Source organism: Rousettus aegyptiacus, unplaced genomic scaffold (assembly GCF_014176215.1).
Source record: "Rousettus aegyptiacus isolate mRouAeg1 unplaced genomic scaffold, mRouAeg1.p scaffold_m13_p_2, whole genome shotgun sequence".
Taxonomy (NCBI): Eukaryota; Metazoa; Chordata; class Mammalia; order Chiroptera; family Pteropodidae; genus Rousettus; species Rousettus aegyptiacus.
In genome coordinates, this window is record NW_023416295.1 from 45,403,933 (window position 1) to 45,421,622 (window position 17,690).

At 33.4% G+C, this 17,690-nt stretch overlaps 1 protein-coding gene and 1 pseudogene across 2 annotated transcripts in view; both read left to right on the forward strand.

Annotated features, from left to right (window-relative positions):
• CHN1 (chimerin 1) overlaps positions 1-17,690 on the forward strand; it is a 146,942-nt gene that overhangs the window by 36,745 nt on the left and 92,507 nt on the right. Inside the window, exons 3-5 of one of the 2 annotated variants that reach the window (XM_016134705.2) lie at positions 1,785-1,840; positions 11,730-11,761; positions 14,247-14,360. In XM_016134705.2, coding sequence (XP_015990191.2) covers positions 1,785-1,840; positions 11,730-11,761; positions 14,247-14,360 — 202 coding nt within the window. The remainder of the gene's footprint in view (positions 1-1,784; positions 1,841-11,729; positions 11,762-14,246; positions 14,361-17,690) is intronic. The other variant, XM_016134714.2, reaches the window with a different exon arrangement.
• Positions 2,133-2,252, forward strand: LOC118614381 (annotated as a pseudogene).

A 17,690-nucleotide genomic window follows, 5' to 3' on the forward strand; every position in this document is an offset into this window, starting at 1 on the left:
AAATCATGTTTTGACTTCTCTTAGGAGGATAGAGATTTACAAATATCTCTGGGTGATGCACATGTACTCGTTATGAGGGCCAGTTTGGTTTCAGTGCTCTCTTTTTTCCCTTCTGTACCTCGGAATTATTGTCTTCATATCATCTCTTTAATCCATAAAAGTATATTCACAGGGATATTTTTGAAAAACCCACAGTAAAATATGGATATATAAAACTATTTTAATGTGCTGCATTTCTTAGGGATTTTAGCAGCCACGAAGAAAAGGCAAAGGAATACATTTTTATCAATACATTTTCATTAATCATTACTAAATGAGGAAGGGATTTAATTTTTTATTTTTAAACAGTAAATCTGTATCCTCTCAGTACCTTTTAAATTATAGCATTACCATGGTATTGTTTGGGTGATGAACTCAAGATGCATTCTGGTAACCAAATATTATTGTAAAGTTTTTGTATTAATATCAGTCACCTACATAGAATCATAACTAATATTTATTGAGTGTTTACTTTGTGCTAGGGACTATTTTAAGTCTTTTATATGTAGTTAAGTTACTTAATTCTTTTAGTATTCTATGAAGTAGAAACTGATTTTAGCTCCATTTTACAGATAAGGAAAATTGAGGCTCTGTTTGCGCATGGTGATAGAACCCCAGTGTTCAAACCCCATGAAATCTGATTCAAAAGTTTACATTCTTAGTTGCAATGCTGTATTGCTTTTGCATAGCAATACAGAGCAGTGATATGTATCTGTTCTCAGTGCATGTGTGTGTATATACGCATATACATGTATAGTCTAATTTTATGTGTATGCATATAGTCTAATTGTATCTATTTACATATGTTTTTGTGCTACATGTGAATGAATATGATCAGAGGTGGAGTATATATAATGGTATCCAGTTGGAATCTGAGCCATTCATTATCTGACAATCCCAGATGTCTGGGTAGTTCGATGTTATGTTGACAAAATGTGTATATATTTAAATACAGTATTAATTTTAGTTCAATTGTATATGATTATATATGTAGAAATAGAAGACAGATTCCCTCCAAAAGATAAATTTAGACATGCATCAACACGTTTTCTCTGATAACTGCACATTCTTTTCCTTCCTTCTTTTCAAATTAAAAAGCCTAGGAGAGGCGTAGAAAGTCATGCATGGTATTGGTATAATTTTCACTAATCCATTTTTAAATACCCTAAAAATTATCCTCTCTTTGGAAAATTATTTCAATACCTGAATTTTTTCTTTTGCTTCATACGCCCTAGTTAAATAAGTGATGGTAGCTTTGGCTCAGAAATTTTGTTTTTATGGGAGATTATCTTTGAAGATAGATGTTTGCAATATAAATAGGGGAGAATAACAGCATGTCTGTTACCTCTAGCCTATAAATTCTAATTTTTCTGTCAAGTTTGACAATAATGTGCTTTAAAAGTATGTGACCATTATTGGTTTATATCAGAGACATGCTTTATGTAATTTTGCACCAAAGAATTGGGGACAATAAATGACCAGATTATGGAGAACAGAGCAAAATATTCGGTACTGATTTGTCATAGATAGAAAGATGCTTGTGTGGATTATGACTTTTATACTTGTGCTTGCTACTGGGCTTCCACTAAATTAGTTTAGTTTACTTTATTTGCTATGTTCATAACAAATAGGACTATACCCCAGTTATCTTGTGAACATAAAAAGCAGCCGGTTTGTCGTGTCTGATATATTCAGAAGTTCTTCATAAGAAAAGCTGACATCTTTTACTTTCTACATTCTCGTAGTATATCAGCTGCAACAGGAAGCCCCTCATCCTCGAAGAATTACCTGTACTAATGAGGTGAGTGTAATGAAACTGTCACAATGAAGTGTTTCTCAATCATTTGTTTCCCAAATTTTGATCTTCTTCATTGGCTTGGTTATTTTGGGGATTAACCATTTACATTCTAACTTGAATGCATTTTTCTTAACGTTCTTCTCACTTGAAGTAACTGCCACTGTTTAAAGGAGTGTTTGGAACACAATATAGAAAGTGACAGTATAGTTTTAAGTGATACTAGCCTTTTCAGTCTATTTCTACATTTTTCTCCCATTTTTTATGTTTCATTCTTTATTATTTAAAACAAAGTTTAGTCTATGACCATGTCACCCTGAACAAGCCCGATCCCATCTGATCTCAGAAGCTAAGCAGGGTTGAGCCTGGTTAGTACTTGGATGGGAGACCAGCTAGGAAGACCAAGTGGCTGTAGGCATAAAAATTAAAATAAATAAGGGATTTTAAGCTGACAGGGTCCTTGCAATCTGTGAGGTCAACCAAGTGCTGCCCAAATAAATAAATAAATAAATAAAACAAAGTTTGAAGGCGTCATTGTAATATTATCGAAGTAATTTTTCCACTAGAAAGATCTAAATCATGATGTAAAATAAGCAAAGACATTGAGTTTACCAAAAAAAGAATAGGCTATATGAAAATATATGAAAAGATGTTCAACTTCGTTAATAATAAGAGATATGCAAATTAAAATACAGAGAGACCATTTTCACCTTTCTAATTGGCAAAAATTCGAAAGCTTAGAATATACTTATTTGGTAAACCTCTGAGGAAACTGACACTCTCACTTATTGCTAATGGAAATGAGAAATGCTACAATTTTATGAGAATTTTGTAATATCTAATAACAGTATATATGCATTTTCCTTTGGCCTACCAGTTCAAGTTATAGAGATTTACTCTGATGAATTACCTGCACAAATATGGAATAACATAAGCTCAAATTTTTTCACTGTAGAACTATTCATAACAGTGGAGTATTGGAAAAACCTAAATGTCTGTTCCTTGGATGACTGATTGAATAAAATACACTATTAAAAAGAATAAGGAAGATTTCTGTGAGCTGATATGGAATGATATAAAATGTATATACAGTATAGTAATTATGGTCCTTTTTAGTAATAAAGAAGAGAAAATAAGGAAAAAACAAAAGTTATTTTTGCAAAAGAGAAACACAGGAAGGATTAACCCAGAGACTAGTGAGCTATTTATTCATAAGGTGAGAAACAGTGTGGAGGGTGTAAGAAAGGGAGTGCGACTTCTCTGAGGATATGTTTTTATATAGTTGTGACTTTGGAACTATGTATATGTTTCAAATATTCAATTAAATTAAATAAAAAATGATAAAACAAAACATAAATAAATGAACCTAACAAGTTTATAGCATAGTCACCAAAAAAATTAAGCATTTTTAAAACATTCTGACTATTCAAGCTTAGAGGGAAATAGTCTACAAACAAGATCTTTTACTATATTTAGATTTGTTTTTGATAGTGGTATTTGGTGGTGGTCTTTAATGACTTCAGAGTTCAGGAATTCTGAAATTATTTTGTGTATTATGTGAGATGTAGCAAGTGAGTATATTGGATTTTGGGGAACCAGGGTTATTAGGAGATATAAATATGGAATGAGGAAAAATTGAAAAGTATATTGTGGTATTTAATTTGAATTAGAAGTATTAATATTATTTCATAGATTTAAAAAAAGTATATTTTCTATTTCAGTCAATGGAAAGGGCTTTGAAGCCATGATTCCCCGGTAAAAACAAACATATCCAGGGCCCAAATTTTGGCTTCCAAGTACTGTTTCCTACTAAAAGAAGCCAGTGTTCTGTTCCTAAGAGAAATTCCTGATTCCTGAACAGGAGTATAGAGATTCTGGAACATTTTTTTATGTCAGAGAGCAAGAAGGGCTAAAAAACAAACGGGAATATATGTCAAAAAAACATAGGAGCCCATTGACAGGGTTCCACAGGTAAAATTTGTGACAATTTGACATCAAAAAGAATACTGGTAGTAATGAATTATAACATATCAAATGAAAAGAGAATTTGTAAGTCCATAGTTACGTTAAAAAAAAAAACCCTACCCTAATACAAAAGAGAAAAAATAGAGGTAGAAAATGAAAGTTGTTCTTTACAGTAGAATGGTGGCTAAAATTAATATTAATAATTGAAATTAATAATTATTAAAATTAATAATTGAGTCTAGCAAAGGATCAACATTGAAACCATTGAGTGAAAGTTGGTACATACAGTATAGTAGTTATGGTCCTCAAGGTATCACCCCACCACATATTTATTAATTGCAAAGAGGAAAATACATCTCTTTAGTGGGGGCGGGGGGTCTGGTAGTTCCTCTTTTAGCCAGGTGATCAAATTTAGCATTACCTGTAATGAGACAAACTGACATTTGTCACCTGAAGTGATGGAATAAGATACACATAACATCACCTATATAATGTTTCTGCCTAAAATGTTTACCTTAAACCTTTTTATAAAATATGAACCAGACAAATTGAGAATGTGTACTTTCTAAATAATGTAATTTTCATAAAAGAAGTAACAGTGGTGGGATTATTCTCAAAGTAAAGTAGACTAAAGAGACATGCCAACCAAATGCAACGCATGCACCCTGGTGGGTCCTGGAGATATAAATATTTTTATATATTTTAAGCTACACATTTGGGATACAACTGGAAAAATTTGAGTATGGACTATAATACAGAATCATAATAACTGTCTTAAATGATATATACTATTAAAAAGAATTACTTCTCCATTGTTGAAAAGATTGTTGAAATGGATTTTGGTATTGTGATGTCTAGTTTAAAAAGATTGAATATCTCTCAAAATACATAGTCACAAAGAGAACCAATTTACAAAATTAGGCAGAAATTTCATGAGGTTATCTTTTAAATGTTTTGTTGCAATCTGAATACATACAGATATCAGTCTGCATATATGTATGTATTTATGGAATGGGAATGTGATATTTGATGAGTGCATGTTATTGCTACTGTGCCATGATCAAGGAGGATAAAATAATTTTACATGTAGTAGAATTTTTTTTTAATACTATGTAATAAAATGTTCCATTTTGTTTCATATTCTGAGCAGACACAACTTTTAATTGAAAGTGAGATATTGGCAGTAGTTCTGTGAACAGTCCTGAAGTATTAGTAACACAATTTTATTTACTGAAAAATATCTATACTTTGCCTTTCTCAAAACAATTTGAGTCCAAACAAATGACGATGAAATAAAAGGAATAAAAAAAGAAAAGTTGAGGAAAATAAAAAATGAAGCCACGTATATGCCAGGGGATTGCAGTGCTGTTTGGGGTTCAATATAATTGTGTGTGAAGGGGATCACAGTAATTAAGTACATAACACTTAAGGATTAGAAAGACTAATAGGATTCGGTTTGTGCCTGAACTAAATTCTTTTTAAAAACCATGTAGGGTATTCTGTGGAGTACAGTTTTTGATGTTATCAGCAATGACTAACAGTAGTTTTGCAGTCCCTGAAAAGTGGATTTATGGTTGTTTCTTGAAGCAGTGGGTGTAACTTACTGTAAGGAGCACCGAGTCAGTGAAGCTAATTTTTAAAGGGTGACGCTAATGTGGTCCAAGTGTGTAGCCTCCTGATGATCTGCCGTGATGCAAAGATACCATGTAGAACACTAGAAGAGTGGATGGCTCTTTTTTTTTTTTAGTCCACAAAGATTTTTAAAAACCTTTAATGTAAAATTGTTAATTAATCATTGAGATATTTTGAACAAATTCCTCAAAATATTAAAAATATGCATATCGAGTAATTTCTCTTGATTTAATTTGGTGTTGTGGTTGACTGAATGCTGCGATTCCAGAGGAAAACTAGACCACCATATTCCATACTATTGATTAAAGGCAGGTGTATAAGCATTGGGAAACCAGAAGACAAATGGCACAATTGAGATTTTCTTACATAAAGTAAAGAATCTATGCATTGTTTTTACTTTGGTCGAATTGGCTTCACATAAGAAATTAACAATCATGTGTTAATGACAAAGTGGTGGGCAAGGGATGCTGCTTAGTGTGCAAAAGGATTTATTGCAGATTGGCTCTCCATTCACATTGTACCATCCTTAAGCATCTTTCGAAACTGATAATCTGTTAGATACTTAACTTTGGGTGCTTACTAAAGATTAAATGTGCATGCATAAAACATATTTGTCTATTTAATTTGGAAATATTGAAATAACTGGTTTCAATATTTGACCAATCTATTTTTGTTTTCAACAAATGAAAGGGCAGTTACTAAATAGGGGGAAATGGTCTTTTATTTTTCAAAAAATGTCATTTACACTCAATATTGTTCTATTGATTAGATGCATAAATATAGATATTGAAAGTATTTATAAGCCGCTATGCTAATGGTCTTCTTATTTTGAGCAATATTCAATCTGGTTAAATGCTTATAAAAACAATCGAATAACCTGGATATCCATTTGAAATGAAAGTAAAGGATTAATCAGAATAAGATGGGGCTAACCTAAAAATACGTCTTAGAGAACGACCATTTATTTCAGTCTTAGTCTTGTTTAAATGATAAATGTTTGGTTTGGAAAAACTGAAAGTTCTTGGAAGTGATGAATGTTGCAGATAAAGATGTATTGAAGAACCCATGTATTTAACTGAGGAATTGGTTTTGGGACATTCAGCATTTAGTGGCCACTAGGGGAAAAAAAGCAAGAGAATTTAATTACCACTGATATATAGAGAGAAAAAGAGAAGGAATAGTCAATAGATGAGTTGATGGTTCTTTTAAATAATAGTTATTAATTATCTATGGTGCTAATTATATTATAGGAATCGACTTAATGACTTTGTTTCTAAGAACATTTCCCTACCATAGTCATAGGAAAGGGAGATCTGATCCCGATCATTTGTATGTGTACGTTCCCATTCCATTTTCTCCTACCCATAGTATTGTACCATAGGTTGTAAATTCAGAAACTGAGAGATTAAGCCGCACCCAAAGGAAACATATATTTAGTGACTAGCGCTAACTGCTACCTTCTCTAGTGGTCTAAGCCCTTAGTTCTGGTGGTAAACTCGATATTCTGCTCTTTCTCAGCTGAATTTCTGTTAGTATTCTTAAGACCAAAGTGAGTGGCACCTTATTTTAAAATATGAATTATTCAGCTGTTAAAACAAATCATAAATTGTTAGAGGCAGAACACTAAAACAGTATATAATAGGAAGAAGTAATAATTTGACAGAAAATACAATGGTAACTAATGCATTTTTTCTAATTTCATAAAATTTTGCCAATTGCCATTGTGAATGTTAAAACAGTTTTTTTTTTTAACAGCTTTTATTAAGACACACTTTGAAATTAAATATAAATACTTATTTTTAAAGGGGGAATATGTCTAGGTCCATTACTAAGTATTTTAGGCATACTTTAGAAACCAAGCAAATGCTTAAAAGCTTGAAAATGATTCTTAATGTTCCATGATGAAAATGTTCCATGATGCAGTTGTATGTTATGGTAAATTCTCAAGTGAGTACATAAACTGAAAGTCTTACGTAATCAGAATTACCCTTGACAGTCCGTTATCACCTAGAATGTAATGGTACATATATTTCTGTACACAACTCTGTGTCATTATAGGTATGTATAAATATGTAATTTATTCAGTGTAATGTACATAATAAATATAAATATAAAATTATACTTATGTCATTTTTAGTTATGTAAAAGGTGACTATTTTATGTCAAGCACCTGGTTGGCTTAAAGTGTGTGTGTGTGTGTGTGTGTGTGTGTGTGTGTGTGTGTAGAGACAGATACAAGTATAAATTACATAGGTGTATGAAATTGATACTTAGTTTGGTATTTGACCATCTTTAAACATGGAGCCTTAAAACAGGAACGTAGAAAAACACAATTGCAGTCGTTACAATAATGAGGAGTTGTGCTCAAAAATAGTATATAGCTCCCTAAAACACCAACTCCAAAAATGTGCCACACAGAGTAGAGACTTGGTTTTTTGTATTTAAAAGTTCTAATTATGTTCCTGTTTTAAGGCTCCATATTTAAGGGCGGTCAAGCGCCAACTGGTTTAGTTTATATTTCATTGGTATGAATGAACTAAAGATACAGGACTTCTTTTATATCTGCCTATTTCATATACCTATGTAATTTATACCTGTATCTGTCTCTACACACATGCACGCTCTTGAATTCAAACAGATGCTTGACATAAAGCAATGTGGAAGATGCACCAGGGAGGAGGTTGGACATTTTAGAGACAGAAGACTGGTTTAGGGGACTATTTCAATCATCTTAGTTAAAAGTGATAAAGGCATATAATAAGTAAACACACAATAGAATATACAGATGTCAAATTATAATGTACACCTGAAAATTATCTAATGGTATGAACCAGTGTTACCCCAATAAACTTAAAAAAGACTTAAATACTTTTTTTGGGAAATTGGGGATATGCCAAACTAACTGGATATTTAACGCATTAGGGTATTATTGTCTTTTTTCTTAGGAATTTGATTTTTTTTAAAAAGAATTCTTATCTTTTAGAGATATGTCCTTATATCAGGCCTTTGCTTCCAACATTCCAAGAGATTTATTGGGTTAAGTATCAATGAAAATAAGACTGGTCGTTGCACGATAATTGCTTAAATTGGTGATAGTTGTGTGGGAAATTATTTTGCTTTTCTCACTGCTTTTATATACATTTTATTTTTCCATAGTAAAAGTTTTAAACATTGTAGAAAATTTCGTTAATTCATAAAAGAATATCTTTACCAGGAAAAACTATTTATAAAACCTCAAATGGTATACCAAATAAAGATTTTATGGAGACTCCAAAAAAAAAAAAACTTATCTTGACCCTATTTTTTCCATTCCTCCTGCCCTATATCTTTGTTCCCCTTTGTAGAAAACACTCAAAAGAGTACAGAAAGTTTTTGCGTTTGTTGGTCCTCCCATTTTCTCTTAAACCCAGCACCCCTCTTGACACACTTTCCTCACTTCATTTCCAGGACTTCACAGTCTTTTGGTCCCCCGCCCCCCGCCGCTGCCTCCACAGCCTCCTTTGCTGGTTCCTCTTCTCCCTGAGTTCTTGATGTTCAAGTGCTCCAGAGCTCAGTCCTTGATCCGGTTTCTTCTGTATTTACCCTCTGATGATCTTAGGAGATTCACAGTTTATACAACTTATATTTCTGGTTTTAGGGAAAAGCCACGATCTCTTATCAAAACATGGGGAGACCCCATTCTAATGTGTCTGAGACTCTAGTATGGACTGCACAAAAAGTAATCTTGATTTCTATTTTTTAAAGGTGATATTAGCTATGTAAGTAATTCATGAATGTATTCTTTATTTAAAAGTTACAGATAATACCAAAGCCCCTTTTTTGCCTTTTCCATGGTGTCCTTGGTTCAGTTCTTCCCTACCTTCCCAGAAGTAACCATTTGAAATTGGTATATTTTTTCCAGATCTCTCTCTATGCTATAAATATAAATTATAGTATTGTGTGTGTAAGTGCTTTCCCTAAATGGTGTCATACGGTCTTATTATTCTATAATATATGTTTGTATTTAGTAGTTTGTCATGGTGATTTCTTCATGTTAGTCTTTACCAATCTATTTCATGCCTTCGAACTGCATATTATTTATACTATAAAATAGTTATTCCCCTGTTGGTATATACTTATGTTATTTGCATTTTAAAATGACTACAAGAAGTGGTTCAGTCAACATTCTTACCCAAGTCTTTATGTGTACATGTGCAAATGTGTCTCTGCAGTAAATACTGAAGGTTCGCGTATTTTTCTAGATAACATTTTATCATAAATCTTGTAGAACTGTAAGTTAATTCCTTAAGATATAAACATTGGATTTTCATCTCAAAAGCAAAGATTTACTCTCAAGCAGATGCATGACCCCTCTCTAATAAGCTCTCTACCTAAAAATAGAATAGCCATCATCTGTAGCTGTAGGGACCAACTGGCATATTTTTAGTACACTGAGTTTTATGAGTAGGGAAAATACGGAACAAGATCAAATCAGGTGGAATTTACCCCGAGAAGACAATAACCTGATTGCAACCTCAGCAGACAATAGAAGATTCTCAAAGGATAAAATATTATTTAAATATAATTTCAGGAAAAGGTAAAAACGTGTCTTTCTTACAGATATGAAGGTGAACATGTGTTAAAAAAAATTATGTACTCATATATTGTGAGGAAAACAGGCAGATGTTATAATCGACTCAAAAGAAAAGTGAAAATAGCACAAATTTATATGAAGTCATGGAAGGTTGAGATGAATTGCAAATAGAGACAAAACTGTTTTTTTTCCCACTGGGAGGAGAGTAGAGAAGTCAATTAAACCACTATCAGACAGAAGAAAGTTTACATTATTAGTTACCTACAACTTAGTTCCAAAATAGACAAAAAGACAATAGCCTGGGCTAGATAAACCAGTAGTTTCTGTGTGGTGTAGATGATGCATAGTTTTTCATTGAAACAAATTTTTTTCTACACTATGAATAAATATCTCAAGTTTGCTGAAAACACTATCAGAGCTTGCTGACCAGTGGTTAGGTAACCTAGAGTTGGCAGTCCGGCTCTGTATGAGCCCAAGATAGATAATCACTGAAAAGGATAGACTTTGAGTTGCTTTGGGAACTGCCATATTTAACCTAATTCAGATCAGTCAGTGTCAAATAGACAGGGGTTAGGCCCTTTTTGCTTTCCTGATAGGAATCCCAGTTTTACTTTGGGCTCTATCACTTTGTAACCTTGAACAAGTTATCTAACCTCTGATAGGGTTTTTCACCTATCATGATAATACTGTTATGATAATACTGTTTTATGAGAATGAAATAGAATAATTCATATCTCATTGTAGGATTAAATCTTCATATGTGATTAAAACACAGCACATAGCACGAACTTGATAAATAGAGTCCGTGGTGTCGCCAGATACCACCTAGGGAAAGCTTATTCCATTCTTCTGATTTTTGAGCTAGACCTGGCTTCTTGTCATTCAGAACCCAGTTTAATTGTCATCTCGGAGTAGTCTGGCTTGACCATCCAACTTAAATACCTCATTAGCTTTCTCTTTTATGTTACCCATTCTTATTTTCGTTACAGCACTTATATTACTTTCTCCTTTCTTATTTTCTTTTTATTTCTTTAAACTTTATTGTCTGTCTTACATTAGAATGTAAGCTTCAAAAGAGCAATGACAGTTGCCTTATTTCAGTGATGTGTAGGCTTCCAGGAAGGACAGTGCCTATCACATGTTTGCCATTCAGTAAATGTTTCTTAAATAAGTGGGGCAAATACTGTCAACTTACTTCAGTAAAAATTCCTTAGAATCTTTTCTGCTGGGCCTTTCTTTAGCTGCAGCTTCACACCTGCTGTGAAAAGCAAGGAGGAGGTTGACTGTGGTGAGGGAAGAGCTGATGGGAGAACAAAAGGGCAAGGTTATATCGGGATGTTAACAGAGTGGGAATATGGAGTAACAGGAAGGGAGAGGGTGGGAGGGAAAGCCACAGTCTGTTCTGACAGAATCATGGAGTTAAGATTTTGGATGTTTAATTTACTTTTGGATAAAGTGTTATAAATATTTTTTTTGGTTCATAAAATCTTAGAAATGAAATATAATTTAGTCCAACTCTTTTTACATACACAGTGTTTTATAGATAAGATACAGGTCTGAGAGTTGAAGTGACCAGTCCAAATGGCACAGTTAATCTGCTGATAGAACTGGAGCTCTAGCCTGATTTTTTTTTCTTAATACATGTTTTAGTTTGTCACTATGCAGAATATTGAGTTATGTTCTGAACATTCGCATTTTCACAAATCTCTATTTTTTTTCTTACAGGTAGAGAACAGACCAAAGTATTATGGAAGAGAGTAAGTATGAATTATCAAAAAACATTTTATAGATTGGAATATGTAAGAAATACAGGTAAATCAATGCTTTCTGTAAAAATAAAAACAAGAGGAAGGATGTATTCAAATTTGGAAGAGTTAAAATATTTTTCTGATTACAAATGTAATTATTCTAATTGGTGAAAACATAGAAAATAGGGACAAGTATAGAGAAAAAATGGCATGGGAAAATACATGCAGTAAGATTAAAATAAAGATGCATGCCATACAAGTAAATAGTGCTAGATGTATATGATGAAAATATATATATTTGTATGTGTGTGTATATATTAAACAGATATATATAAACATATATGTACATATTGTTAGTGTATGGGTGGTTTATTATATGTTTATACTTTATTTTACAGATTTTCTGTAAGTAAATTTAGGCTACCCAGAAACAACTAATGTTAACAGTTTTAAGTATTACCTTCTAAAGATCTGTTTTCTTAATGTTTTTATGAAACTGATCTATTGTACATATAATTTTGATAGCCTGATTTTTCCATTTAATATTAATAATGAGCATTTATTTTATGAAAAACATTATAAAAATTTTTTAAGTTCCTAATTTTTTTTGATTATTAAAAAAACAGAAGTATAATCCTTTAGGGGAAAGAATAAGAATCACCTATAATCTTATCATTCCCCAAATAAAATCATTTGTCTTTAATGACTCTGGATCATATCAGATGAACAGTAATGTATGTAGCAAATATTTTAAAATTATTTAAAATTCTGTTTAAGTTTTCAAGACTTGTGAATAGAACATAGGCACTATGAGTTGTGGGGTGGGGAGCCACTGGTGTTCTTTATGGTTCTACCATAATTTAGTCATTTCTTTGCTGTTAGCATTTAGATTGCATTTAAACTATGCAGTCGTGTTCCGCATGATGACGTTTTAGTCAATGACGGGATCGCGTATACAAAATTGAGTGGTACCTTATAGCCTAGGTATGTAGTGGGCTCTACCATCCAGGTTTGCATAAGTGCACTCTGGGATGTTTGTGAAGTTGCCTAACAATGCGTTTTCCAGAATGTGTCCTTGTTGTTAAGCGGTGCATGACTGTGTTATTAAAAGTAACACCATAAGAACCATTTTAGTGCTTAAAGCCTTTTCTGGGGTAGAAGTTTTGGGTCAACTGGTATGACTAGTGTTAAGGTTTTTTAAATACCTTTGTCAGGTTTTGTTACAAAATTGGTTTTCTTGAATGGCATTTTCTTTTAAATCGAGGTATTTTTTTTTTAAAGCAGTTATTAAATTTTACTAACTTTATTAATTGATGTCAAGGAAACTGAAAATAATATATCAAGATGCTGATGTAATGGTATGTGTTATGACTAGGGATAGGTTAGTATCTTTGCTCCAGCAGAGAGTATGGACCTGGTTCTGAAAGATGGGAGACTGTGAAGATAAGAAATTCCAGGAGCCCATTCTTAAACCTAGCTGTTCTAATTGTCATGATTTAAACATATTTTTCATAAACTGTTTTGACTTAAATTGAGAAAGACTGACCATTCCCATGAGGAGAAACTCCAAAAAGTTGACACTTGTACTCTACTAAGGCTCCTAAATTATTAAGGTGACACTTCAGGGCCTTTTAAATATATTATTGCAAATTCAAGTGACTTGTTTTTTTCCTACCAGTAAAAGTTACACTCAAAATTTCATTGAACAATTGCTCGATTCAGTTATTTTTTAGTTACTAAAAGGGCATAGCATATGTATAAATTCTTTGTAAATTCTCATGCAAATGTAAGTTGGTTTTATATTTTTAATATTAATCATCAGTCACCACTGACATGTTTTTCTTTTTCACTGTTTTATGTCTGAATGTTATAGATAAATCTACTGTGTTTGTGTAAAGAGTGTGTTATTTATGTTTATTCTTTCTCTTTTTTTCTCTGTTAATCAAAAATAGAGTTTTAGTAAGGAATGAAAGCAAGTATTACAGTTCTTTGGTTTTGGCTTGAGTACCAAATGATGCAGATTATGCACATTATTGGGCAGTCATGCCAATTAAGGGCAACCCAGGGTCCTGGAAAATTGCCAACATAGACTCTGAGCCAAAATTTTGGAGCAGCGCTATTAATATGAGGATATGAAATGGGACACATTTCTGTATATATTTTTTAGCATGTCCATATGATCAGACAGCTACATAAGAAAGGCATTGTCCTGTCACGAGAGATGATTGGTCTTCTTTTAGATGGATGTGAATTTTGATTTTGTGAGGGTTTAAATGGATTGGATTGCTACTTTGGTATTGTTCTTATCACCTCAGAAGCTGGCCAGAGGCCAGGCCAGGAGAAATACAAGCATAGTTAAACCCCACTGCTCTCCTTCTTCGATATGTCAGTACTTTGTTTAGAAAACAACAGGAAAAGGTGAGAGTTTTGCTATATCTTGTTTTATTGAAAAAGGTGGAAGGCATGCACTTTCTGAGTTGACATTGTTTCTTAGGTTTCACGGCATGATCTCCCGAGAAGCAACAGACCAGCTCTTGAGTGTGGCTGAGGGGAGCTACCTCATTCGGGAGAGCCAGCGGCAGCCAGGAACCTACACTCTGGCTTTAAGGTTGGTCACGGACCTGTAATTATAACTATGCTTCATTTAAAACCCTCTTAGTAGAAGGCTTTAAATTTTAAAAGCATCCAGCATGTAATTGAATTGGGTCTTGTTTTCTTTGGACCTAATTACCATTTTAATAGCTTCGAGACCCTTAAAAAAGTCCTCATGAATGGTAGCACTCAGTAATTAAGAACTGAAAATCTTTTAAAGCATTTTTATTGTAGCTGCTTTCTTCTATTTCATCTTACCGGTCTCTCCCATAAGTCCTGCTGTGTCAGTTCCCAACTATTTTTTGAATAAGAAAAGGAACTAAGAAAAAAGATCTTTGTAACTCATAAAATGAAAGCCAATGTCATTTCTCTGAGGTTGGCTTTTGGTTGCAGCCACTTTTCTTGGGAGCTCTTGGCTCTCTCCTATCAACTGAACTTTGCCGGGCGTTTTGGCTGTTCTTGTCTTATAGTACAGTGCCCAAAAACAAATATTTCCATTAATTTTGGAATAATAACAGAATAGTAATAGAATAGCATGCTTATCTTTCGGGTTTACCTCTGCCAGGCTTCTAACCTCATTGAATCTTTACAACAACTCCAGGATCTATGTACTGTTGCTTTCTCCACTTTACAGATAAGGTAACAGAGGAACTAGAGGTTGAGTAACTTGGCTAAGGTTATACATTTAATAATTTGTGTAGCTGGTATACGAACCCAGACTATCTGGCTTTAGAGTCTGTGTTCTTAATCACTCTACACTGCTGCCTCTCCAAAGGCCTAGAATGATTATCCATTGTCTTTGTTCATTCCTTCTCTTGTTCATCCATGCATTTATTTACCTATCCTCTGAAAAGACTTAATCATAGAAACTTCCTAAGAGAGAGGTCTAACAAATTACTTTTTTTTTTTTTTTCTTTTGTAGCTCAAAGAGAGACTAGAAAGGTGATGTTGTTGCTTAGGACTCTAATATGACCATGTCTAACTCCTCCACTGACTTATGCCTTTGTGGTCAGGGACTGTTCTTATTCTCACCCCGGATTTAATATTAATCTTTCTGACAAAAATAATAGTATAATTCACTATTATTTCATACTGAATTCTGAATCGATTACATACTTGAAGAAAAACGTATTTAAAGGAAGGAGTTCATGAGAATTTGCTTTTTATGGCAAATGATTAAAGTATAAATCCTCCGTCAGTTACTTAACTGATTATACTGTTTTTCAGGTTTAGATTATAGTATACAGGGGACAATCTGGTCTGGGAATTTAAATACCTATTCGTTTTGCCACTAACAACTAGCAAACTGATTTGGGGCAAGTCACAGAATTCCTTAAAGTTGGGTTCTTCATCGTTCTACTCCTAATATTTTATAATTCTAGGATTCTTCAAACACCACATTTCCAAATAGTCTGGGCATCTGAGTGTTTGGGTTAAATAAGCTTGGACTAGTTCAATAACTCCAGGAAAATCTCCCTGTATCCAGCCTTCTACCTCTAATGTATCTTCCACAGTATTGTAAAGGACAATCAGTCTTAAAATCTGATGTAGTGATGAGTAGGGCACAGATTTCAAAGATCACACCTTGACCCATCATTGACACCTCCCCCATACTCGTGGGGGCCTAATTCTTCACTGATGATCTTTGTGTATAAGTGTGAGGTATTACCTAGAGGAGTACATACTGTATAAGTGCTGTCACAGTACCAGTTTTCTGCAGTCAGAAGAGATTCTCATTCCATAGTGTGGAAGGAATTCTGTAGCTGATATTTTATCCTCCTCTTCAACACCATCTTCTCCCATATCTCAGCCTGAATTTCAGGCCAGGCCTTGTCTGGCTTTTCCGCCCTTGCTCATGTTGACCCCTTGGTTTAGGAAAAATGATTGCTGCTCAATGAAAGTTTATTATACAAAGGAAGCATATAGACAAGCAACCACATGTTTGGAGTGTGTAGTTGAAAATAAGCCCAGGCATTAGATTATACTTCATGAAGAAAGAAGTGTTTCAAAGTGACTTTAGGGTTTTTGATATGTTGGTTTTGAATTAGCTATAGTTTAATGAGATATGGCAAATAACAGTTGTATGTAAACCTAAGATAATTTAAGAAGTTTGATTGGAAAGGTTTTTTATAATTTTCATAGTTTTAAAACTAATTTTTAAAAAATATTTTATGCCATTGTGTATTTTTTCTCACCAAGAGAAAAAATTATTAGGTTATGTTGTACAAATGGGGCGACAAATGAAAAGGGATAGAACCAGTACACGTTTTTTATTATCATTTTCATTAAATGTTGAGTATATACAAAAGAACACTTGTAAGAAATATAGAAATTATTAAATCTCATATTATAACTGTTATATGCCCCGCATCTATTTTAAGAAATAGCCCTTCCTTTGGAGTCTCCTGCATGCTGTGTACCCCTCCCCTATTTCTCCCTGCTTCCTCCTGTTCCTCACACTGGCAGCCTTATCTCGATTATCATTCCCTTGCTTCTCTTGATAAATTTATAACATTTGTTTGTATCGCTACATAATACATTATTTCAATTTGTTTGGTTTTAAACTTAAAGTAAATAAAACATGTAGAATGTATTCTTCATTTTTTTTTCATTCAACATTATGTTCTTGAGATTTATCCTTACTGCAGAATGTGGCATTCATTCATTCATTTTCATTCTTATATAATAATCTGTTAAATAAATATAATTTATTTGTCCATTCTACTATGGATGGACACATGGGCGGTTTCTGGTTTGGCACTGTTAAAGATAGTTTTGCAGTGTACAATAGTCTTATAAATGTTTCCTTGTGAATGTTAAGATTTTCGCTAGAATATGTGCATAGATGTAAAATTGCAGCTATTGCTTTGTTATATCTCTTGCTTTATTAGCTAATGACGGTTTTTTTTAAAGTAGTTGTGCTAATATTTATTCTCCAACAGTGTTGTGTGCATCTTTGTCTATGCCTGGTGAGAGAGTACAGGCAACCTCTCCTTTCTCATGCAGAATGCATCCTTCCCTTCAGGTGGATCAGCCAGTGTGGGTCTTCCCTTTCCTACCCCTGGGCCAGTAATAATCTGCAGGGAAATGCATGTACTGATTGCTTATCTGACTAGTATTGGCTCCTGGACCTGAAAGATGGGGTCAGCTTCTGCTAGAAGATAAAGCTTTGGGAGGAAGTCTGGATGACCAAATAGATTCTGGTTTTCTTGTTTTAAAAGAAGGAAAAGGTTGAAGTGAGGAGTGAAAGTGGATACGGTTACACTATACAGCATAGCAGGTGTTCATTAAAGTCATTTCCTTGTTCGACAGTGAGGATCAGTCAATGGTGTAGTTCTCCAAATCT